This window comes from Hemitrygon akajei, chromosome 25, assembly GCF_048418815.1.
Source record: "Hemitrygon akajei chromosome 25, sHemAka1.3, whole genome shotgun sequence".
Taxonomy (NCBI): Eukaryota; Metazoa; Chordata; class Chondrichthyes; order Myliobatiformes; family Dasyatidae; genus Hemitrygon; species Hemitrygon akajei.
Genome location: NC_133148.1, coordinates 33,501,760 through 33,527,509, shown reverse-complemented (window position 1 = coordinate 33,527,509; position 25,750 = coordinate 33,501,760). Strand labels below are relative to the sequence as shown.

Sequence of the window (25,750 nt, the reverse complement as noted above, 5' to 3'; positions counted from 1 at the left end):
TCCGTTGTCAGTAATGCCATCTGACCCGCTCAGCACAGTTATGTCTATACAGATGTGCGCCGCGTAACGGCCGATCGCATATACGTCTGTAGTCCCGATCGGAGAATGTGACGTAACAGATGTAACCAATCGCGTGTCTCTTGAGTGTAGTAGCGTCATCTCTCTGTTTAATTTTCTTTCGAAAATATTACCGTGAAGTGCATCATGGCTTCCAAACGCAGCAAAACCACTCCTAGTGATTGCAGCAAGAGGCAAAGGAAAAGCATTGATTTGGAAGTGAAACTAAAGGTTATTAAACAATATGAAGGTGGAAACCAGTGAATGCTGTTGCTCGGGATTTAGGCATGTCGCACTCAACAATCACGCCGATCCTGAAAAACAAAGAGAAAATTCTCAAAGCTGTTAAAGGATCGGCTTCACTGAAAACTACAAGGCTCACCAAAATGCTTAGGTATATAATGTGTTCACCCAGCGTCCAAATCACATAATGTCCGATTTCACAGAATGAATCGTGGACTTTAAGTGACGCATACCTGTAATGCTGTCTGTGTGCCTGAGTTGGAGGCAGTGGCCTCGTGCAAGATACGCTCGGAACCCACTTAGAGGCATCAGGATCCCAAGTAGTAAGGAGAAATCTGTTTCTGCCCGGGTATCCTGTTTCTTTCAAAACATCCCCATGTGGAGAACACCTCATAATAACCGCATCGAAAAAGTTTGAAGTTCAGTGTAAATTTTGTTATCAAAATGCGTTTATGTCACCATATACAATATTGAGAATCATTTTACCCAGTAATCTATAGAATAATAACCACAAGAGAATGAATGAAAGACCACCCGACTAGGGTGTTCAGAGTGCAGAAGACAATTAACGGTGCAAATACAAAGAGAGAGAAATAATTATAAGTAAGCAATAAATATCGAGAATATGAGACGAAGAGTCCTTGAAAGTGAGTCCATTGGCTGTGGGAACATTTCAGCAATGAGGCGAATGAAGTTATCGCCTCTGGTTCAAGAGCCTGATGATTGAGGGGTGGTAACGGTTCCTGAAAGGATAGCATCACTGACAGTGTTGCTGTCTCTATTAATGTATTTATTTTGGAGATACAACGCAGAGTAAGCCCGACTGGCTTTTTGAGCCACACTGCCCGGCAACTCTGATCTAACCCGAGCCTAATCACGGGGCAGTTTGCAATGACCAATTAACCTGCCGACCGGTACGTGTTTGGACCCAGAGAAAACCCACGCGTACCGCAGGACGTACCGACTTGATGTCGGAATTGAACTCCAAACATCGATACCTCAAGCTGTAATTGCGTCGTGCTAACCGTGGCGTCCCCACTGCAGACTTAACTCACTGGGGCTTATTACAAGCCCACCTGGTAATCCAATCCTGCATATTGTTGTGACTGTGAATGAAGTCACCATAGAGACACTGAAGCTGGAGGATATAGAAGTCTATATTCAGCCAAACAAGTAGGAATCATACTTGACACTCTTGGAAGAAGAGGCCCGCCTGACCGAATATACATGACATTCTTATATGCTAAAGATCAAAAGTGATAGCAGGACAATTCTATAGTTAGAATGTAGCTACAATGCTTCCTTTGAATTGCAGATCGTTTTCACACCTCCATCTTCACACCAACACTCCAGACACCTTGGGTGAATGGGTATTTCCCGGTTCGCAATCAATGCCAGTCTGCAGCTCCTGGAATAATGTTGTTTTGGGCTGCATTTTAAACTCGATCCACCTTCAGGTCTGATGACTGGTTGCTATTGAAATCAATATATGACCATTACTCCAGAATATGCCCTAATGTGTATTAACATCTCTCTGGTCTTTATAATGTCTTTAATTTAGCAAAATGCCGGCAAGTGGCATAGTGGCATCATTGCTGGACTTTGGGGCGAGAGGTCCCGAGTTCGAATCCAGCCGGCTCCCGTTAAGAGCTGGTGATCTCTTTAAAAAAACAACTCGCCCGGCAGAAGGCAATGGCAAGCCACTGTGGAACTTGCCTAGCATGCGATTTCCCAATGCGTCAGAGTAGCGTGGAAGGAAATCGTCCGCTACCTGGAAATAGTTCTGGATGCAAAGTACCTAATTTAGCAAAATGTCCCAGAAACTCTACTGGGACAACGCATGAGAAAATATTGATAGAGTCATTACAAGCGAGTCTAGTCACGGGCCTGGGGAAGGGAATTTCAACAACAGCCCCAGCAGATGAGTTTGTGTCGGACAGTGTATAACGTGTGTTTGGTTTTCCAACAGCTGGAAAACCTCATGTTGGATAAAGACGGACACATCAAGATTACAGACTTCGGCCTCTGCAAGGAGGGGATCACGGACGGTGCGACCATGAAGACCTTCTGCGGGACCCCAGAGTACCTGGCCCCCGAGGTGAGTTTTCCTGACCTACACCCATAAATTCCTCAACACAGAACAGCAGCACAGCCAGGGAGCTGGGATCCCGTTCTCTCTGTACCTCCCGAAGCAACCTCCAAGTCAAAGTCCAAAGTAAAATTTATTATCAGAGAACATGCATACAACCCTGAGATTCATTTTCCTGTGGGCATACTGTGTAGAACAGTAACTGTAAACAGGATCAATGAAAGAGCAAGAACATAGAAGACAACAAACTGTGCAAACGCAAATATAAATAAATAGCAAAAAATAACGAGAGCATGAGGTAACAAGGTAGAGCCCTCAAAGTGAGATCATTGGTTGCGGGAACATCTCAATAGATGAATGTAGTTATCCCTTTCGTTTAAGAGCCAAGTGGTTGAGGGGTAGTAACTGTTCTTGAACCTAGTGTTGCAAGTCTTGACGCTTTTGTACCTGATGGCAGCAGTGAGAAAAGAGCACGGCCTGAGTGATGGGGGTCCCTGACGATGGATGCCGCTTTCCTGCGGCAGCGCTCTGTGGTGGGGAGGGCTTTACCCGTGTCCCACTACCTGTTGTAGGATTTTCCTCTCTGAGGCATTGGTGTTCCCATGCCAGGCCGTATTGCAGTCAGTCAGCACACTTTCCACCACACAACTGCAGAAGATCGCCAAGGTTTTTGATGACATGCCAAATCTCCGCAGACTCCTAAGGAAGTCGAGAGACTGTCATGTTTACTTTACAGTTACGTTTATATGATGCGTCCAGGACAGGACCTCTGAATTTAAAGTTGCTGACCCTCTTAAATTTAAAGTGGCACCCAGGAATTTAAAGTCACTGACCCTCTCCACCTCTGATCCTCCAATGAGGACTGGCCCATGGACCCCTGGTTTCCCTCTCCTGAAGTTTGCAATGAAAATAAACCAGTGCAGCAAGTTGGTGGGCCGAATGGTATTGCTGTACAACACACGCAAAACGCTGGAGGAACCCAGCAGGCCAGGCAGCATCTATGGGAAAGAGTAAACGGTCGACGTTTCGGGCCAAAGCCCTTCACCATTTTGTATGTGTTGCTTTGAATTTCCAGCACCTTCAAATTTTTTTTTTGGATTTCTGGCATCTGCAGTTTCTAGTGTCTAGTCCCTTTTACTAGCACTTCAGTCTCCCAGTTAACTGGTAGGGCACAGCTCTCCCTTGTAATCCTTATGGGTAACTTTCCTCTTTCCAAGGTGGGTGGATTGTGCTGCTGGTGATTTTGAGTGGGGGGGTTGCGTTGCCAGTGACTTTTGGGTCTGGGAGGGTTCTGCTAGTTGTTTAGGGTCGTGGGGGGGGGGGCTCTGCCAGCAGTTTGCAGTTCAGGGAGGGTTCTGCCAGTGGTTTGGGGTCATGGGGAGGCTCTGCCAGTGATTTAGGTTCATGGGGAGGCTCTGCCAGTGATTTAGGTTCATGGGGAGCTGTTCCAGCAGTTTGGGGTTCAGGGAGGGCCTGGGGAGGGTTCTGCCAGTGATTTAGGTTCATGGGGAGCTGTTCCAGAAGTTTGGGGTTCAGGGAGGGCCTGGGGAGGATTCTGCCAGTGGTTTGGGGTTCATGGGGAGGCTCTGCCAGTGATTTAGGTTCATGGGGAGCTGTTCCAGCAGTTTGGAGTCCAGGGAGGGCTTGGGGAGGGTTCTGCCAGTGATTTAGGTTCATGGGGAGCTGTTCCAGAAGTTTGGGGTTCAGGGAGGGCCTGGGGAGGATTCTGCCAGTGGTTTGGGGTTCATGGGGAGGCTCTGCCAGTGATTTAGGTTCATGGGGAGCTGTTCCAGCAGTTTGGAGTCCAGGGAGGGCTTGGGGAGGGTTCTGCCAGTGATTTAGGTTCATGGGGAGCTGTTCCAGCAGTTTGGGGTTCAGGGAGGGCCTGGGGAGGATTCTGCCAGTGGTTTGGGATCATGGGGAGGCTCTGCCAGTGATTTAGGTTCATGGGGAGCTGTTCCAGCAGTTTGGGGTTCAGGGAGGGCCTGGGGAGGATTCTGCCAGTGGTTTGGGATCATGGGGAGGCTCTGCCAGTGATTTAGGTTCATGGGGAGCTGTTCCAGCAGTTTGGGGTTCAGGGAGGGCTTGGGGAGGGTTCTGCCAGTGATTTAGGTTCGTGGGGAGCTGTTCCAGCAGTTTGGGGTTCAGGGAGGGCTTGGGGAGGGTTCTGCCAGTGGTTTGGGGTCATGGGGAGGCTCTGCCAGTGATTTAGGTTCGTGGGGAGCTGTTCCAGCAGTTTGGAGTCCAGGGAGGGCTCTGCCGATGGTTTGGGATCCCGGGAGGGGGAGAGGGCTCTGCCGATGGTTTGGGATCCCGGGAGGGGGAGAGGGCTCTGCCGATGGTTTGGGATCCCGGGAGGGGGAGAGGGCTCTGCCGATGGTTTGGGATCCCGGGAGGGGGAGAGGGCTCTGCCGATGGTTTGGGATCCCGGGAGGGGGAGAGGGCTCTGCCGATGGTTTGGGATCCCGGGAGGGGGGAGAGGGCTCTGCCGATGGTTTGGGATCCCGGGAGGGGGAGAGGGCTCTGCCGATGGTTTGGGATCCCGGGAGGGGGAGAGGGCTCTGCCGATGGTTTGGGATCCCGGGAGGGGGAGAGGGCTCTGCCGATGGTTTGGGATCCCGGGAGGGGGAGAGGGCTCTGCCGATGGTTTGGGATCCCGGGAGGGGGAGAGGGCTCTGCCAGCGGTTTGGGTTGGGGATGCTGCATCTGAAGTTGTGAATCTGGGCTGACCCTTGCTCCGGACCTCCTGTGTGGTCACCTGGGCTCAACTGCTCATCTCCTTCAAGAGTAGATAACGTGTAACCCACCAAAGCAAGGTGCGCTGGCCGGTAGAGGGCCAGAGCAACATGCACATTGCAGAACTCAGCAGGTCAGGCAGCATCTGTGGAATGACGTTCCGGGCCGAGGCCCTTCCCTGCGGCTGGGAAGGAAGGGGGAAGTTGGCAGAACACGGAGGTGGGGGAGGGAAAGTGGGGCAATCTAGTAGGTGATGGGTGGAGCCTGTGGGGTAGGGGGTGGGGGGTGAAGTTGGAAGGTGATAAGTCGAGCTAGGTGGGTGGGGGAGGGAGGTGAAGTAAGAAGCTGGAAGGTATTAGGTGGAAAAGGCAAACCACTCGAAGAAAGAACCTGATAGGAGAGGAGAATGGTCATGGGAGAAAGGGAAGAAAGAGGAGCACCAGGGGCCTAGCTCCTGAATCTTCATTGCTACAAATAACTGCATAAATACGGCTGGGAGAAGTAGAAACTAGAATCTGTTGCTCCTTTGCTGTTGGTTCACCATCTGGGATTTTGAAGCTTGAGATTTCCGTACTGGATCCCGAGGTGCTGTCTCTGACCGCTGCTCTGATCTCCCCCTAGGTACTGGAGGACAACGATTATGGCCGAGCCGTGGACTGGTGGGGCCTCGGGGTGGTGATGTACGAGATGATGTGCGGCCGGCTGCCGTTCTACAACCAGGACCACGAGAAACTCTTTGAGCTGATCCTGATGGAAGAGATCCGGTTCCCTCGCACCTTGTCGCCAGAAGCTAAAATGCTCCTCTCAGGGCTCCTAAAGAAAGATCCCAAACAGAGGTAAGGGCATTGAAGGGCATGTTTCTTAAAGATCCGAAATCGCAGTGTTGTAACTGTAAATGACGTCACCAGAGAGACACAGCTGGTGGATGTGAAAGTCATAAAAGTTTTTATTTGGGACACACACGAGCTGCAGACTTTGGGTCACTCGAGAGAGGGGCTTCCCAACCCAACATTTTTAATAACAGGACATTTTCTAAAATTACAATGCACTCATAATGCTTCTTTTCAGTTTCATGTAATTTTTCAAACATCTGGATCTTCTCACCAATACACTCAAAATGAGCGTTAATTACCGCGGTCTCTGAGTCATATTCATGCGGTGAAGTGTTGATTGTAATCGTGCATTTGCAGACGTCTGAAGCCAATTGGATGTTTCCTGTTCTAAGTTGCATTTTAAATTTAATCTACAATCCATATTCAGATCTGAAGGTTGGTTTCTGTTGAGATAAATATTTGCTATGTACCCCAGCTCCAGAATATACCCTAACAACAGCTCAGTCACACCACCCCAGCACTCCAGTGTCCAGTCAATAGACAGTAGGTGCAGGAGTAGGCCATTCAGCCTTTCGAGCCAGCACCACCATTCACTGTGATCATGGCTGATCATCCACAATCAGTACCCCGTTCCTGCCTTCTCCCCATATCCCTTGACTCCACTATCTTTAAGAGCTCTATCTAACTCTTTCTTGAAAGCATCCAGAGAATTTGCCTCCACTGCCTTCTGAGAAAGGGCATTCCATAGATCCACAACTCTGTGTGAATATGTTTTTCCTCAACTCCGTTCTAAATGGCCTACCCCTTATTTTTAAACTGTGGCCTCTGGTTCTAGACCACCCCCACCCCCCCAACATCAGGAACATGTTTCCTGCCTCTAGTGTGTCCAATCCCTTAATAATCTTAAATGTTTCAATCAGATCCCCTCTCATCCTTCTAAGTTCCAGTGTATACAAGCCCAGTTGCTCCAATCTTTCAAAATATGACAGTCTCGCCACCCCGGGAATTAACCTTGTGAACTTATGCTGCAGTCCCTCAATAGCAAGAATGTCCTTCCTCAAATTTGGAGACCAAAACTGAACACAATACTCCAGGTGTGGTCTCACCAGGGCCCTGTGCAACTGCAGAAGGACCTCTTTGCTCCTATACTCAACTCCCCTTGTTATGAAGGCCAACATGCCATTAGCTTTCTTCACTGCCTGCTGTACTTGCATGCTTACTGTCAGTGACTGATGAACAAGGACACCTAGATCTCGTTGTACTTCCCCTTTTGCTAACTTGACACCATTCAGATAGTAATCTGCCTTCCTGTTCTTGCCACCAAAGCAGATAACCTCACATTTATCCACATTAAACTGCATCTGCCATGCATCTGCCCACTCACCCAACCAAGTCACCCTGCATTCTCATAACATCCTCCTGACATTTCACACTGCCACCCAGCTTTGTGTCATCTGCAAATTTGCTAATGTTACTTTTAATCCCTTCATCTAAATCATTAATGTATATTGTAAACAGCTGTGGTCCTAACTTTTCTCCCAAGGACTCCCTTTCATTCTGTCTGCCGTCTTTCATTTCAAGTAGCATTAAATGCACCATGCAGGCCTTCATAATACCTGGCTTGTGTATAGCCCTTGGGTGGCAGGGTGGAGATGCGTCTCTACCAAAGGAGGTGTAAGGCCCACCTTTCCTCCGCTAGCCTGCAGGTCACCCTTGGGCGTGGTGTAGCTCCTGGCCAGGCAGGCAATCTCTGAAGAGTATTGATAATGGCTGGAGTCACCCATCTTGTGAAGACACTGCCCAGAAGAAGACGATGGCAAACCACTTTCAGTAGAAAAGTTTTCCAAGAGCAATCATGGTCATGAGACCATGATCATCTGCGCTAATAGCCATGGCACATAATGATGATGTATAGCCCATACGTTAGGTATGGATCAGTAGCATAGTGGTTAGCACGACACTTACAGTGCCAGCACCCTGGGTTCAATTCCCAGCACTGTCTTTATATTTTCTTCCATGGCTGCTTGGTTTCCTCCACATTCCAAAGAGTTGAGGGTTGGTAGGTTAATTGGTCATATGAGCTCGTTGAGCCTGAAGGGCTTGCTATTGTGCAAAGTCTCTAAATAAAAGTAGAAGCATTTGGGAGATCAGCAGACTTATTTGCTGGTTGTTGTGGGGCTGCAGGCACCTGCTGTATAGGTTCTCTTGTGAGCTGTTCCTTTTGCCCTATTTCAGTGAAAAGAAGCCCTGCTATAACCTAAGGTGGATATAAAGTTCAGCCTGCATTGTAATAGTTCAAAGCAAATATATTAACAAAGTACATACAGTGAATCCCTGGACTGTCCCCCATGCATCCCCTGATGAAGCTCATCTGTTTTTTCTTTCCCTGCTACTGAATAAAGAAAATTTTTGTGCTTCCTGAGTTTTCACTGCGCCACTGGCAACTGTGCCATCAGCCCAGTCCTTTGCAACACCGTCATGCGTAGCACCTCGCTGTTAATGCTGTCGTCCATTCCTGAGGAACATACCACCGCTGGCGGCCGAAGCTTCATCCGCCAGTCCTTAAAAGAGCCTGCAATTCCCTCCGTGAGCCACTCTATCCTTGGCATTCTTTCCTCTGCAAATAGACAACTGGTCACCTGCCTTAATTTCCTGATGTGACTTGTGACGTCTCAAAGCTCTCCATTTTGTTGGTTTATCTATCCATCCACCTGCATCCCATCCCATCCCGGCTAGGTCCTTCTGGCCCTTCAAGCCACCCTGCCCAGCAGCCTGTGATGTCAACCCTAGTCTAATCACTAAACAAGTTACAATGGCCACTTAACCTGCTCACCGTACGTCTTTGAACTGTGGGAGGAACCCAGTGGACCTGGAGAACATCCAGCATTCCATGGGGAGAACGTATCGATGACGCCAGAGTTAAGCTCCAATCTCCAACAGCCCGGGCTGTAATAGCGTCGTGCTGACCTCTGCATTACTGTGGTGCCCGCAGGTCCCCAGAGTCGTATTGGAGCAGACTTTTCTCAGGTCATATCAGAGCAGACTCAACGCGCCGAGTAGGCCAGTTCTGCTCTTACGAGTTACTGTCCAGTTTCCTACTTTAGACTTGGTGTAAATAAGCTGTTTATGACGTTGGTCCCACTGAACCCTGATCCCATTGCTCACCATGATAAATAGCTTCCTTCCGCTCATACAGTGACAGCTTTAAGCATTAGTGTCAGCTGACTAAGGGCCACAAGATGTGTTGTGGGAGAAGGGCGAATAACCATTTGATTTGGCAAATGTAAAATTGGAAACGGATCAAACCTGATATTGTGAGCCCTCCGTTGGTCAGGGTTGACCATGGATGTTGCATCCTGGCTGTCTAGATACGCAAGCCTGGACAGTACGATATGGAGAGCAAGCTGTTGCCCATGTAGCAGGCTCCCTCTCTCCACGCAGCTGGTGAACCCAAAGGAACGGCGGAGACCGATACAGTTTGGTACCAGCAGCCTCGCAGGAGTTACCAGTCAGCGTTGAATTCAATGTAGGACTGCCTTAGGGACTGCCTCGGATCTTTCACTCGGAGTTTACTCCCAAAGCCTTCCCCGTGAGTGGGTACAGTTGCACGGCAGCAGAGCTTTGAGATCAGTTTTCCTTCTCCTCGATGAGCTGCCAGCCTCGGCTGACGAGCCCCATCTGCCTGAAGCGACTGTTTTCAGGTGTCTGTAACCTGCCTTTGCCCCTTCTCCAGTCAGTAAAACGGTTCCACCGTGCTTAGTAGCTAAACCAGACGGGAAGGCCAGGAGCTGGACCTGGTTGTCAGAGGCTACTTGAGATGCACGCCATTGGGAGCTTGTCCCCACTGGCTCCCCCTTCCCTGGCTATGAGAACCTCAAGGAACCGGTCGCAGCTGATATATGTGGAAGAGGATTCTAGGGCGCTATTGACCTGTAGCGCCACAGTAGTGTTAGCGCGACACTATTACAGATCATGGCAACATAGATCAGAGTTCAAATCTGGCGTCACCTGTAAGGAGTCTATGCACAGTCGCATGAGCTTTCTCCGAGTGATCTGGTTTCCTCCCACAGTCCAAAGACCGACTGGTGAGTAGGTAGCTAGTCATTGTAAATTATCCCATGATTAGGCAAAGCAAATTTTGGGTTTCTGGGGATGTGGCCTGAAAGACTGGAGGGACTGTTCCACGCTGTATCTCAGTGTTGTATGACATCATTATGTGCCTTGTCGATTGACATCATTGTGCTGTGTTGTATGACATCATCATTATGCGCCGTGTCATATAGCCTGGGCGATCATGGTCTTTCCATGACCATGATTGTTCTTGGCAAATGTCTCTCTGGAAGTGGTGTGCCATTGCCGCCTTCTGGGCAGTGTCGTTACAAGACGGCTGACCCCCAGCATTATCAATACTCTTCTGAGGTGGTCTGCCTGACGTCTGTGGTCACATAACCAGGACTTGTGATCTGCACCGGCTGCTCTTACGACCATCCACCACCTGCTCCCATGGCTTCACATGACCCTGATCGGGGGCTAAGCAAGTGCTTCATCTTGCCCAAGGGTGACCTGCAGGCTATCAGAGGGAAGGAGCGCCTTACACCATCTTTGGTAGAGACGTATCTCCACCCCGCCACCCTTCTTCACCCTCTCAATAAATAAATATATAGATTCTGTGTGACCGAACGGTCCATTAATTGTTCCCATACTGCTTTGGGTCTTCTTGGTACCCAGTGGGTCGCAGTGAAATGATCCAGATGAGGCCAGGGGCCGTCCGAGGGAAGAATCTCCATCCAGACCAGTGCCCATTGACTGGAAGCTGCTCCCAGACTGAGCTGGTACTTCGTCCCAGGGTAGCCCGCTCTGCGGTTAACTGAATGAGCAGTCCCATCCAGCCTGGGCGGGGGATGCGGTTTGTCAACCCGTCTGCCGGACAAGTGTTTCAGGTCTCTGGTCACCGCAAGATGAAGGGAGGCAGTTGTACTGGGTGGCTGAGCCCAATCTTGGTGTAGAAAGCTGGTGGAAGGACCAGCCGTACTCCCTCAGCGCCATCAGCCTCGTGGAATCACAGCACAGGAACAGGCCCCTCAGCCCACTGGCCATCAAGGGAGTCATTTCAAAGGGGATGTGCCAGCACAGGTGGTACATGCAAGCTGGATTTCAACATTTAAGAGACATTTGAATAGGTACACAGATAGGACCGTGGAGGGCTGTAGTCTGTGCATGTCGACGGCAGGAAGCAGTTTAAATGGTTCAGCATGGACTAGATGGGCCAAAGGGCCTTTTTCTATGTTGTAATTCTCTGTGACTCTGGCAATTTATTTTAACAGAGGAGGGGGTGATGGAGGCAGCAGCAGGTACTTGAGAGACTATTAAGAGCCGTTTAGGTAGGCACATGAGTGTGAGGAACATGGAAGGACATGTCCATTGTGTAGGCAGAGGGGACATGGGGGGAGTGGTTGCTGAGCTCAGATGTGCTAAGGGGCATGGGTGTCTTCTTTGCGATTGAGGGTTCTGGAGTTACCCAACGGGACCTGGGAAGAGGGGTTTAGTTCAGTGGGACATTTGACAGGTTATTTGACAGTCCTGACAAAGGGTCTCGGCCCGAAACGTTGACAGTGCTTCTCCTTATAGATGCTGCCTGGCCTGCTGCGTTCCACCAGCATTTTGTGTGTGTTGTTTGACAGGTTATTTAATTGGTTTGGCCCATCATAGTGTGCCAAAAGCCTGTTCCTGTGCTCTACTGTTTCAATAGGTGCATTTAATGTCAGAGAAATGTATACAATATACCTCCTGAAGTCATTTTTCTTCACAAACATTCATGTTCTCATTTATACTAATCCTACGCAAATCTCTTTATTCTCACCTCACCTCCCCACACTCCACCTCTCTGGTGATAATTTGTAGCCGACCAACTCAGACGTCTTTAAGCCTCGTCGTCCGGGGAGGATATGGAAGCTCCTCCCGATCGCGCCTGAGTTGCGTGATCCCAACGATGGACTTGCTTGATCAGTCGAGTCAGTCGCACGACCGTGGGTCTAAACACAGGGCGAAATGAGAAGCATCCTTTGGGATGGATGTGACGGGGACATGGTGGGGGGGCGGTGTTGCCTGAGGTCAGATGTGGTAAGTGTGGTTCTCTGCGATTGGGGGTTCTGCAGTTGTCCAACGGGGCACGAGGGGGCTAGAGGGTACAGTACTGAGTGAGTGTTAGGCACATGTCTATCTAGGGGTGCCTAAGACATGCGCAGCCCTGTAGCCGGTTGGGCCGATGTATGGACTGAGTTACTGATGCTTTCTTTCCCCTCACCCCCAGGTTGGGCGGGGGCCCAGAGGACGCGAAGGAAGTGATGCATCACAAGTTTTTCGTTTCTGTTAATTGGCAGGATGTCGTGGAGAAGCGGGTGAGGATCCGAAGTCGTTCACAGGCTCATTTATTGCTGAGTGAAGACGGGGGTGGGTGGGGGGGGGGGGGGGAGTGGGTGGGCATGGTTTGGTTGGGGCGTTCGGAGTGGGATCTTTCTCAGCGGTCTGTCAGACTGGCCTCAGATTTTAGGCAGTGCGCGCCTCTGCTTGAAGCTCAGGCGTGATTAATGACACCTTGCAAGCAACGTTGGGGTTGAAGCTGACCAGAGATACTGCCTGGCCTGGGGAGGAGAGGATGGGGGAGAGACCCAGTGGGAGGCGTTGTACAGTAAGTGCATTGGTGGGCCCCACTCCATGGTGTGGGGATGACCACAGGACATGGGAACCAAATTGGGCCAATCGTCCCATCGTGTTTGCTTCGCCATTTGATCATGGCTGACCCGTTCCTCCCTGAACCTCATTTCCCTGCCTTCTGCCTGTAACCTTTCACACCCTATCAAGAATCTATCAACCTCTGCCTTAAATGTAACCAGTGACTTGGCTGCCACAGCCGCCTGTGGCAAAGAATTCCACAGATTGACCACTCTCTGGCTAAGGAAATGTCTCCTCATCTCTGATATAATTGGACTTCAGTCTATTGAGATTGTGCCCTCTGGTTCTTACTGCAGAAAACATCCTGTGCACATCCACTCTATCGAGCCCTTTCAACATTTGATGGGGTTCAATGAGGACCCCCCCCCCATTTTTCTAAAATCCAGCAAGTAAAGGCCCAGAGCCATCAAACGCTCCTCATATGGCAAGCCCTTCAATCCCAGAATCCCCTCTAATGACAGCACGTCAGTGCTCAGATGAGGGGCCCAAAGCTGCTCGCAATACTCCCACTGAGGCCTCACCAGTGCTTTATAAAGCCACAGCATTACGTTCCTGCTTTTCTATTCTAGTTTATGGTTGCTACCCAAGGGACTGGGGAGGTGCCACCGGAGGAGTTGGTTCTGATCACTGCTGGCTTTATAAGCCAGGAGAACTTTGGGTGGTGTGAGGGTTACACGGACACTGGGCTAATAACCCCTGTTCTCCATCAATTCTCTCTGTTCCAGCTTGTGCCACCTTTCAAACCCCAGGTATCCTCGGAGACGGACACGCGATACTTTGATGATGAGTTCACAGCAGAGACGATAACAGTCACCCCTCCAGATAAATGTGAGTAACTTGTTGTCTGCGAGGACTGCTTTGAACGTTCTCAGAATCGGGTTTAAATTTGCTGGCATATGTCATGACATTTATTGTTCCGCAGCAGTACAGAGCAAGCCATAAAGAATATAAATTGTACACACACACGTGTGTGTGTCGGGAAGTGGGGAAGAAGCTGTTCCTGAAGTGTTGAGTGTGCATCTTCAGGCTTCTGCACCTCCTTCCTGATGGTAGCAATCAACTGGACCACCCAACCATCAGCTGGGTTACATTAGAAATATTTTGCACAGTTCTGGTTGCCTCATTATAGGAAGGATTTGGAGTCTTTGCAGACATTTACCAGGATTATGAGTGTATTAGCCATCAGATTCAAGATTCAGAGTACATTTATTATCAACAGATGTATAAATTATACAATCTTGAGATTAGTTTGCTGAACAGGCAATCACAAAGCAAGGAACCCAAAAGAACCCAGTCTTTAAAAATAAAGACCAACCCCCTGTGCCCACAGAAAAAGAGCAAAAAAAAACCATGCGAACAACAGCAAGGTGAGGTAGGACAAAACTAGATTGTTTTATCTGAGGAGTTGGATGTTGACGTGACCTAATAGAAGTTCATAAAATTGAGGCATGTATCGGTTCTTATCCCAAATCCGTGAGGGAATAACTTGCATGTGATTGGGGAAAAGTTTGAAGAAGTTTTTACAGTATTAGGTGCCTGGAGCACTTACAGTTACAAGAAGAAAGTTTGTGAGCCCTTTGCAGTTACCTGGTTTTCTGCAGTGATTATTCTTAAAATGTGGTCTGATCTTCATCTAAATCACAATAATAGACATACACAATCTGCCCAAGTTAATAACACACAAACAATTGGACTTCTTCGCGTCCATAACTGAGTACATCATTTAAACAATCACAGTCTAGGTACAAAAGAGTATGTGAACCTCTGGGATAACGCCTTCTACAGAAGCTATTTGGAGTTGGGTGTTCCAATGAGATGAGACAGAAGGTGTGGGTTGTAGAGGTGACCTGCCCTATATAAAAAAAAAAGGCACACAAAGTCTGGTCACTGACAGAGCCTCAAGAAAGATCTGTTTATGTGCACCATGCCTCAATCAAAACAACTTTCAGAGGACCTTAGAAGAAGAATTGTAGAGATGCATGAAGCTGGAAAAGGCCACAAAAGCATTTCTAAAGACCTGAGTGTTCGTCAATCCACAGTAAGAGAAATTGTCTACAAATGGAGGAGATTCAGCACTGTTGCTACTCTCCCTCGGAGTGGGCGTCCTTCAAAGATCACACCAAGAGCACAATGTGAAATGCTGAAGGAGGTGAAAAAGAACCCAGGGGTAACAGCAAAAGACCTGCAGAAATCTCTAGAACTTGCTAAAGTCCCTGTTCATGTGTCCGCTATAAGAAAAACACTGGACACGAATGGATAGAAGGGCATCGTGGAGGAAACCACTGCTCTCCAAAATAGAGATTGTTGCCCGTCTCAGGTTTGCAAAAACCATCTGATGTTCACAGCGCTTCTGGGATAATATTCTGTGGACAGACGGGACAAAGGTTAGAACTTTTTGGCAGAAGTGCACGTTTGCCACATATGGAGGTAAAAGGGCACTGAAGACCAACACCAGGACCTCATCCCAGCTGTGGAGCACGGTGGAAGGAGCATCATGGTTTAGGGCTGCTTTGCTGCCTCAGGGCCTGGATAGATTGCAGTCGTTGAAGGGACAATGAATTCATAATTGTATCAAGACATTTTTACAGAAGAAAGAAAAATCACCAATGAGAAAATCTGCAGGTGCTGGAAATCCGAGCAAGAGTCACAAAATGCAGGAGGAGCTCAGCAGGCCAGGCGGCATCTATGGGAAAAAAAAAGTACAGTCAACGTTTTGGGCCGAAACCCTTTGGCAGGAGAATGTCAGGGTAGCAGTCCGTCAACTGAAGTTATTAGAAGTTGGATGATGCAACAAGATGATGATCTGAAACACAAGAGCAACTCAACAACAGAATGGTTCAAAAAGAAGAAAATCTATGTTTTGGAATGGTAAAGTCAGAGACCATCCCTTAACTCAATTGAAATACTGTGGCATAACCTGAAGACAGACAGACATACTTTATTGATCCCGAGGGAAATTGGGTTTCGTTACAGCTGCACCAACCAAGAATAGTGTAGAAATATAGCAATATAAAACCATAAATAATAAGTAAATTATTCCAAGTGGAAATTAGTCCAGGACCAGGCTATTGGCTCAGGGTGTCTAACACTGAGGGAGGAGTTGTAAAGTTTGATGGCCACAGGCAGGAATGACATCCTATGACGCTCAGTGTTGCATTTCGGTGGAATGAGTCTCTGGCTGAACGTACTCCTGTGCCTAACCAGTACATTATGGAGTGGATGGGAGACATTGTCCAAGATGGCATGCAACTTGAACAGCATCCTCTTTTCAGACACCACCGTCAGAGAGTCCAGTTCCACCCCCACAACATCACTGGCCTTACAAATGAGTTTGTTGATTCTGTTGGTGTCTGCTACCCTCAGCCTGCTGCCTCAGCACACAACAGCAAACATGATAGCACTGGCCACCACAAACTCGTAGAACATCCTCGGCATCGTCTGGCGGATGTTAAAGGACCGCAGAAGGCTGTTCATGCAAGGTATTCCAGAAATACTGATGAACTGGAACAGTTTTGTATTGAGGAATGGTCTAAACTTTCTCCTCGCCACTGTGTAAGTCTGATCAGCGACTACAGAAATCGTTTGGTGGAGGTTATTGCTGTACCAGTTACTGAAAGCAAAGTTCACATACTTTTTCCAACAATTACATGTAATATGGGATTATTTTTCTCTATAAATAAATCAACAAGTTTTTTGTGTTATTCATTTAATTGGGTTCTTTATCTAGTTTTAGGACTCACGTGAAGATCTGATCACATTTTAGATCATATTTATGCAGAAACAGACACAATTCTACAAGGTTCACAAACTTTCTAGCAACACTGTACCCTGGAGGTGGTGGACAGTGTTAGAGGCATTTGGATATGACCAGGTGGGGAGCGGAGGACACTTCAGGTAGGTAGCAAGCTTGCAGAGTGCAGAGCCAGCCCTGCTCAAGAGTTGCCCCTCTTCCTACTGACCTCTGAACCCTCTTCCCCTCCTGCAGTCAACCTGGACCTGATGGAGAGTGATCAGAAAGCACACTTCCCCCAGTTCTCCTACTCGGCGAGCGTGCGCGAATAAAGCCTGCGACAGTACCAAACGAAAAGCCCAGGACTTCCTCCTCCTGATCCTGGAGAAGGCAAAACGCATCATGATCCCGAAACTCCAGCTTTCCCGACGTCTGCCAGCAGCTGCCACCTCGGGAATCGCAGGAGTGCCGGCGTCGCTGTACGGAGACTTCCCAGCAGTACAACTTTTATTCTAGAAATGTTTTTTTATATGTGTGTGTATATAAAACATACCGGCGGTCTTTCTTCCACTGCTGTACAAGCCTCAGTTTGGGAATGTTCGTGCATATTTTCAAGTGAACCCGCACAGCGAGGGCAGGCCTCTGCAGAGAGGGGGTGCACGGAGCACCTGTGAGAGCGCCGGGCCATGTTAATACAGCTATTCTACGTCTACACTTTGCTCCTTCGGAGAGACGCACACGCACACACACACACGCACACACACACACACACACAACTCATTGAGGTGCTAGTGGGGGACAGGCGCACGCTGCTCCCGTTCCTGGAAGGGACGGTGCTAATGGTGGGCAGGGGCTTCTCGGGTGTTCTTGCAGTTTATTTAGGACAGCGGTGATCGTGGGCTCGACGCCAAGTTCCCTTGCCCTGTTTTTGCAGCCTGCGGCCAATTGCGTTTCCACGGCTGAGTTCAGGGGAGGGGGCGCGGTTGGGAGAGGGAATTTCGGCCGGGCGGCCCACCTGCTCGGGTTATGGCGTCTGTTCGATTGTCCGGTTCACACTGTAGCACACCCCAGCTGGTCGAAGGGAGTATTCCTAACTTTGCACAACAACCCATTCCCCGTGGCTTGGCTGAGCAGCCACCCCTACTCTGCGTAAGCGTGGCGGTTAGCACAACACTTTTACAGGTCGGAGTTCAAATCCGACATCCCCTGTAAGGAGTCTGCATCCTCCCTCTGACCGCGTGGGTCTCCTCCTGCCGTCCAAAGGCAGGCAGTAGGTTAATTGGCCACTGTAAATTGTCCTGTGGTCCGGCCAGGGTTAAATCGGGGGATTGGTGGAAGAGCCGACTGGACTCTGTATCTCCATGAATAACTCCAGTCCCCTGCACTGGAGAAGAGCAGGTGGAATCGCGCTGAGTTTCTTGCTGTGGGTTGGCGACTGTTCTGAGTGGGGCTGTTGGTCCCGGTGGCTCCTCAGTTTCCTCCCACTTGCTTATCATTTGCCTCTCCCCACACTGAGCACCTGTGGACCTGAAACTTCTGATTCCAAGTTCCACTATCCAGTCGGTTCTGAGACCGTAGAACTGGCCCTCTGTGCCTACACTACAGTGTGTGATGGGATGAGCTAACGTCACTGGCGCAGATCGCAAAGCCTTGTTTGTCTATCGCACATCAGATGTAGTTTTCAGCTCTGCCCCAGTTAGTCTTCCCAACGTGCCCCTCCATTACTGGCCTGTGATTAATCTCACTCTATGGTGTGACCCTGGGCACCACAAGCAATGAAAAATTCCTCGTTCGCCTGTTCGAATTATCCAAGTCCCTGCACAATCCTCCTGACTTGCATGTGGAAATGTACTGTAGATCAGTACATGGTCGTTAAAGTACAGGGCCAGAATTAGGCCATTTGGCCCATCGAGTCTGCTCCACCATTTCATCATGGCTGGTCCATTTTCCCACTCGGCCCCAGTCTCCTTCCTTCTCCCCGTATCCCTTCATTCCCTGACCAGTCAAGAATCAATCCTCTGACAAATATATGCAAGACCATGGCCTCCACAGCCATCTGTGGCAACAAATTCACCACCCTCTGGCTAAAGACATCTCCTTTCTAAAAGGACGCCCCTCTATTCTGAGGATGTCCCCTCTGAGGATGTCTTAGACTCTGCCACCGTAGGAAACACCCTCTCCACATCCACTTTCAATATCCAGTGGGTTTCAACAAGATCCCCCCCCCCATTCTTCTGAGTTCTAGTGACTACAGTAGCGATCAAACGCTCTTCATAAGACAAGCTGTTCAATCCTGGAATCTTATTCGTGAACCTCCTTACTAAGGTGAGGGGCCCGAACCTGCCTCACCAGGGGTCATTGTCAAAACTCGCTCACTCAAGGATACTAAACCACGCCATGTTTTTAAGTCAAAGTTGCTTCAAACAGCAAAGAAGCTCTGAACTTGTTGGTAAGCTTAATATTATTTAAATCTGACACTTGAAATCAATGGGAAATTTCCCCTCTGCCCACTCACTGGCTTCCAGGGAGCAACCTTTACCCGTGCTCTCTCGGCGAGGCAGGGAGCTCTAGTTGCTTAATCTCTGACCTTTACTAAGCCCTCCTTCTCTGGCCGTTTACCAAGTAAACCTCCCCTGTCATTTTCCACTCCTTGCTGCATCGCCTGTGCGGATCCCAGATGGGCTCTTTCCCTTCCTGTGCTAACCCGCCTGTTCTTGGAGCAGTCGGAACGGAGGGGTATGTGGTCAGAACGTGTGCGAAGTTTCTTCCCCTTTGTTTTCTGAACAGACGAGCAGAAACATTTTAATACAAGAATCCCCGAAGCTAGCCCTACGAGTGTGGTGTACCCACAGTTACCCCACTAGAATTAAACCTCTCGGCAGATCAGTAGTTGCTGTTTAGACTTGCTGCCCTGCTGGCAGGGGAACACCCAGTGTGGGGTTTTTTTCCCCCAGCAATTTTGTAAATGCCCCAGGATGGAAAATAAGTTTATATGTAAACAAGGGAGCCATCCCTTCAGTGTGACAGCGCGGGCGTGTATGCTTGTATGTTTATCTGTTTGAAGGATGTCGCGGTTCACCTTGAAGGGGGGAATCCAAGGGCCGTCTGTGATTAAAATCCCAGCCGGGGTTTCCCCTCTCCAATTGGCTCCTGGGACGTCCGGCGCCTCTCGACCGCGAAGCACCAGGTTTCTCTCTGCAGCCCTCGGAAAGAAAACTTGTAGCTCTCGATTCGTGTTCGTCTCTTAAAACGGCAGCAGAATTTGCATTGGGGGGGTGGGTGTGTGTGTGTGCGCGTGTGTGTTTGGGGGAGGAGGGAATTTTTAAAATATATGCTGTTGTGAAGTTTTCAACGCCAAGCATTTTCAGCATTTCAGCCCCATTACAGTGAGGCTGGGGGCTGTGTCCTGGAGGGTTGGAGTGGGTCGGGATTATGTGATGTTAGTTTAGCTACAGGATAGTAAATATGTAGGGACTTATTCAGATGTTAATTTTGTCCTGCGTTAGGTACAGATCAATATTTATTGAAGGTACTGTATTGACAACAATCAGGTCAAGAGTGTTAAGGTGGATTTCTTTTTATTAAAACTGAGTGCATTTGGTACACGTGTCCATGACTGGGGGGTGGGAGCACAAGAGAAGAGAGGTCACCTCTGTGTCAATGTGTGTGATGCAGTCCCATCGAGTCCCCCGGTTTTCACAGATGTACATTGTGAATATATCAAACCCAAGCAACAGCTCTTGCTTGGGGTTTGAAATTCCACCCCCCCCCACCCATGCCCAATTGTCCTTTTTCCCTCTTTTCTCCATTTAAAGAGCCTTTCTATCTGTGTGTTGTGTTTCAGCTGCCTCTCACTCTTGTCACCAGAATACAGTCCTGGCATTTAGACACCGACCATGTGGTTGTACTGGGGAGCACCCCTCGGTTCTCCTACTGAGCTGAGCTATACCGGGTCGCAGTGAAGGTGCTGACTGCACTGAGCCGTGTCCAGGACCCAGCTGGAGCTCGAGTCCCAGAGACTCCCCAGGCCCCTAGCTTAATGGTATTGGTCCACAGTAGGAAGAGAGTTGGGGGCCCTACAAGAGGAAATCTGCAGACGCTGGGAATCCAAGCCCCCCACACTGGAGGAACTCAGCAGGTCAGGCAGCATCTGCGGTAAGAGAGTAAAACGGTCGATGTTTCCACAGATGCTGCCTGACCTGCTGAGTTCCTGCAGCGTTTTGTGTGTGTGTGTGAGCGAGACACACGGCTGGTTTGGGGAGTCCAGCGGGTCTGAGAGCTTGCCCCCATTTGACCCATCGGTGTACAAAGGCACAGTCGCAGCCTGGTGCTCACTAAATGCCACCGTATTCCTGTCACTCTCTGGAATCTGGCATTTTTGAAGACTCGGGCGACGATTAACGACTTTGAAAGACTATCGAGCCCCGGTCCGGGAAGCAGAAGGGTTTTGTTTCCCTTTTTTGTAGTGTTTTAAAATTTGTTTTGTGTTTTTTTTTGTTGCTTTTGTAAATATAATCGTTAGTAATGTAGAGAAAGTATAGATAAAAACAAGGCTTCTTAAATCGAAATGTAATTCAGAAGCATCGAACTGGGTAATAGAGATGATGGTGACCCAGGAGGGCTCCTCTGTACCAGATGTACGGTGCCCAGTATGAACTGGTGTCCGCCCTCATCTCAAACCAAGCATATTTTCAATGTCGCCCTCATTTCAGGGTCACCTCATTCACCTCCGAAACCCCTCTTTCTAGTCACGTCGTCTTCGTCCATTTTACGTCTTTCAAGGCCTTCTAAGATTCATGATGATTTGCCTTATTTGTAAACCCCCTCTTCATATCCTTGCTGTATGTGACTGTGACTCCACTTTGCTAACTAAATGAGACCACCTACCCAGTCCAGCAAGAATTCAGTGCCATGACCTGGAGTGGGGTCCTGTCACCCTTAGTTACCACAGAGAGGCACAACACTCTAAACAGGGCCACTAGCAAAGGTTTTGAAAATAATCACATTAAGTGTAACAGTTGGTTAAGTTACCACCTCAGCCCAGCCAACCCATTGCTCCTCTCCCTCTTTTCTCCCCTCACTTTGTGTGTTACAGCCGTTTTGAGAGTGTTTGAGGCCCTGGGCCATGGATCAGGCCTTCAGATTTAGAGGCAGTCCACCCCCTCCCAAAGGGTAATTTGGCCAAAGCCGGGTGTTGCTTTCCTGAGGTCACAGCGCCCCCTGGTGGAGGAATGGTGCATCTGCAGGATGGCTCCTGAAATCCCGGGTTCGAGCCTTGCCCTCGAGTCTGTGGACCGGGGTTACGGTTGCTTTGTACCGGGCGGTGGCTCGGACTCCCTCTCGCTCCCTTCCCACGAGATCGCTGTGCCTCCCCTTGCCAACGCTGGAGGGTGGGCAGTGCCTGCTTGTGTGTGGCTCCCCCCGTGGGAGGGGACCGGGCATCTGGGACCACGCTGTGTGTGCCCCCTTCACTGCCGAGCCAAAGGGCCAATAAATACTCCGAGCTGGGCGCCCTGCGATCATTCTTGCGTGGAATACGTGTGCGGTTTGTTGCTTAAGCTCCTCGGCACTTTGCTGGGACGGCGGCTGCGTGCTGAGTATCACAGATTTGCCCGATCCCACCATCGGTCTTCTCCCCTTCCCCGGTGATTGACCGCGCCCGCCCCAAGCTCGCTCCCCACCCACAGCTCGGGGCTGCTGCATGTCCCACACGGGGGCACGGTCTGCACCTGTCCTCCAGCCACTGTAAACACGACGCGTGGACGTGTCGCACTGAGGGCAGGGGGTAACTCCCATTAGCATCCTTCGCCTCCTCTCCATCATTTCTCCCCTCCCTGTGTGTGTTACAGTGGGTGGCGGAGAACCCGCGGGGTCAGGGTGTTAAATTATCTTCAGTAGCTGGAGACCAGAGTCGTTACAGCCCACCCTCCCGCTCCCCCAACACAAGCCTTCTCTTCCCCCCCCCCCCCCCCATTGCTCTGTGCCTGCCTCCCTTCCTGTATTTGTACATCTGCGTATTCTTATCGCGTTTGCGCCGCTCTACACGTCTGTGTTTTGGCCTCTATCTTCTCTCTTCTCCCTCTATAAAATCCCCGTGTTTTTGGGTTCATTCCGAATCATGAACAGGCAATTCTGAGCGACGTGGATTTGTTAAAAGTGTCCCCCCCCCCTCCCCCTCCCCCCGTTCAACTTTTACTTTATCACGAGCTCTCCGCTCACCGTTATTTTTTTTTAACCTCCTGTGCAAACTCCCGGTTTCCTCACTGGACGGTGCCCTGTCCCGACGTGAGGCTGCCCCCACCCCCTACTCCGTCGGGCGGGAGCAGAACCCCGGGTATCGTGGAACGATTTGCCTTAAAGGAAAAAGGGACAGAACTGGGTGCGAAGGCACAGAAAGAGAGAAAAAAAGTTGTGAGGTCTGGAGTTAAACTTTATCAAAATGAGTGTCATTATATTCTTTTTTTTTTGCTATCCCACGACGAAATTGTTTTATAGTAAACGCAAACGCGATTTCTCTTGAGCTGGTTCCTGAATGCATTTCACAGACGCCCAGCTCTTAAATTATGTTTAAAATGTACAAAAAAAAAGACCAGAAACCCAACAAAACTCAATGTAAAATTTGTCTGAATGCTATGAATTTTAAATAAAAAAAAGTGAATTTTAACAGGCTCTCACTTCTTCCATCGCCAACAATGTCTGTCTGCTGTTGTGTTGAATCTGCCAACTTTCCCAGCTGTTTGAGACTTGGAGGTTGGTGCTGACCGCCTTCCCACAGATCAGTCACGTCCTCCATCTGCAACAATCCCCACTTCAGAATTAGAATCGGGTTTAATGTCAAACAGAAGCAGATCTGCAGATGCTGGAGATCAAAGCAACACACACACGCGCACAAAATGTTGTAGGAACTCAGCAGGTCTTTAAAAGAAAGTAGTGAGGTAGTGTTGGTGGGTTCAATGTCTGTTCAGAAATGGGATGGCAAGAGGGGAAGCTGTTCCTAAAATGTTGAGCGTGGGTCTTCAGGCTTCTGTACCTGATGATAGCAATGAGAAGAGGGTGATGGAGGTCCTTAATGATGGATGCCACCATTTTGAGGCATCGCTCCTTGAAGATGTCCTGGATACTCCGGAGGTTAGTGCCCACGATGGAGCTGAGTTTATAACTCTCTGCAGCTTGCTTCAATCCTGTGCAGTAACTCCTCCACCATCTTCCCCCACCGCCCCATACGGCAGCGGGACTCTGTAAATGCCTTCAGCACCTTTGCCAATGCATGTACCTGAACGGAGCTACTTTGGGCATTGCCCAGTGCTACTTCGGATGTTGAGCTAAGCCACCTCCACCACGCTGGAGTCGTAAGAAGCCAAAGAGTGGAACAAGGCGCTGGCACTTGTTGGCAGAGCTCTGTGCCACACCTCCAACAGGGGTGAGCTTTCAAACTCTCACCCTGCTAGCAAGCAATGAATTGGTACCCCCCCCCCCCCATTTCTGCTGAGATCTGGTCATTCAGGTTCAGCGCCCATTCAACCCTCAACAAACATTCTTAAATTCCTACAATTAACAAACTTTGCACAATTTGTACAACACAAGCCAAAGTAGCGACGATGTCGGTGCTAGTTCTGGGAAATAGTCTGAGATAGAATTAGAGCAGCATAGTGGTTAGCACAACGCTTTGCAGTACCAGTGGCACAGGTTCAATTCCCAACACTACCTGTATGTCCTCCTCATGACCGTGTGGGTTTCCTCCAGGTGCTCTGGCTTCCTCCCACAGTCCAAAGATGTACTGGTTGGTAGGTTAAGGGACCCTTTTCCGACTGGTGATTAGCGGTGTTCCATGGGGGGGGGGGGTCTGTGTTGGGACAGATTCTGTTTACGTTACATGTCAATGATTTGAATGATGCTCTGTTGCAAAGTTTGCAAGCGATGGGAAGATAGGTGGAGGAGCAGATAGATAGTTTTGAGGAAGTAGAGAGGCTACAGAAGGACTTAAGACAGATTGGAGAAGTGGCAGATGGAATACAGTGTCGGGAAGCATATGGTCATGCACTTTAGTAGAAGAAATGAAAGAGTTGACTATTTTCTAAATGGAGAGAAAATACAAAAACAACTGAGACACAAAGGGACTTGGGAGTCCTTGTGCAGGATTCCTAAATGTTAATTTGCAGGTTCAGTCTTTGGTGAGGAAAGCAAATGCAATGTTAGCATTCATTTCAAGAGGACTAGAATATAAAAAAGCATGGATATAATGTTGAAACTTTATAAAGCACTGGTGAGGCCTCACCAGTTAGGCAGGTTTGGGCCCCTTATCTTAGAAAGGATGTGCTGAAACTGGGGAGGGTTCAAAGGAGGTTCACAAAAATGATCCCAGGATTGAACAGCTTGTTGTATGAAGAACGTTTGATAGCTCTGGGCCTGTACTCACTGGAATTCAGAAGAATGAGGGGTGATCTCATTGAAACCTATCGAATGGTGAAAGGCCTTGATAGAGTGGATGTGGAGAGGATGTTTACTGTGGTGGGGGAGTCTAAGACCAGAGGGGACAGCTTCAGAATAGAGGAGCGTCCTTTTAGAATGGAGATGAGGAGGAATTTCTTTAGCCAGAGGATGGTGAATCTGTGGAACTCCTTGCCACAGGCAGCTGTGGAGGCGAGCTCTTTATGTGTGTTTAAGGCGGAGTTTGATAGAATGGTCGGGGCATGAAAGGTTATGGGGAGAAGTCAGGAGATTGGGGCTGAGAGGAAAATTGGATCAGCCGTGATGAAATGGTGGAGCAGACTCGATGGGCCAAATGACCTAATTCTGCTCCTATTATCATGTGGTCTTAATTGTTCATTGTAAATTGTCCTGTTATTAGGTTCAGATTAAATCGAGGGATTGTTGAGTGGCGTAGCTCAAAGAGCCTATTCTGTGCTGTATCTCAGTAAATAAATTAGGGATATTTCAGTTCACTTCAAGAACCTGAGGGCAGTGGCAAGCATTTCCCTGTGGCGGTACAACTGCTCAGAAATCCTAACTTGCCGATTTAGATAAAATAATCGTTTATTTCAACTTCTGTTGGGGAAGTAGGATTTGAACTCATCATTGGTGTGGGCCAATGTCAACTGGGCTACCTTAATCTTCAAGGTATCAGTCGTAGAGGCTGGCTCCTGATTGGCTGAGCAATGCAAGCCCCACCCATTGAATTGAGAGATCTTTTCTAAAGTTCAAAGAAAATTTACTATCAAAGAACATATATGTCACCTCTACACACAAAGACTGACAAAACAACCAATGTGCAAAAGAAGATGAGATGAAGTAAGTAAATAAAACTGACAGGAGAAAATCTGCAGATGCTGG

The 25,750-nt window shown here is 49.0% G+C and overlaps 1 protein-coding gene across 4 annotated transcripts in view; it reads left to right on the top strand.

Annotated features, from left to right (window-relative positions):
* LOC140716503 (RAC-beta serine/threonine-protein kinase) overlaps window positions 1–23,084 on the top strand; it is a 153,191-nt gene extending 130,107 nt beyond the window's left edge. For 3 of the 4 annotated variants that reach the window (XM_073029294.1, XM_073029296.1, XM_073029295.1), the window contains 5 exons: window positions 2,270–2,398; window positions 5,747–5,961; window positions 12,269–12,356; window positions 13,416–13,518; window positions 16,676–23,084. In XM_073029294.1, the coding sequence (XP_072885395.1) occupies window positions 2,270–2,398; window positions 5,747–5,961; window positions 12,269–12,356; window positions 13,416–13,518; window positions 16,676–16,752 (612 nt within the window). In that variant the 3' untranslated portion in view covers window positions 16,753–23,084. Of the gene's footprint in view, window positions 1–2,269; window positions 2,399–5,746; window positions 5,962–12,268; window positions 12,357–13,415; window positions 13,527–16,675 lie in introns of those variants that run through there. The other variant, XM_073029297.1, reaches the window with a different exon arrangement.
* The last annotated feature ends 2,666 nt before the right edge of the window (window positions 23,085–25,750 follow it).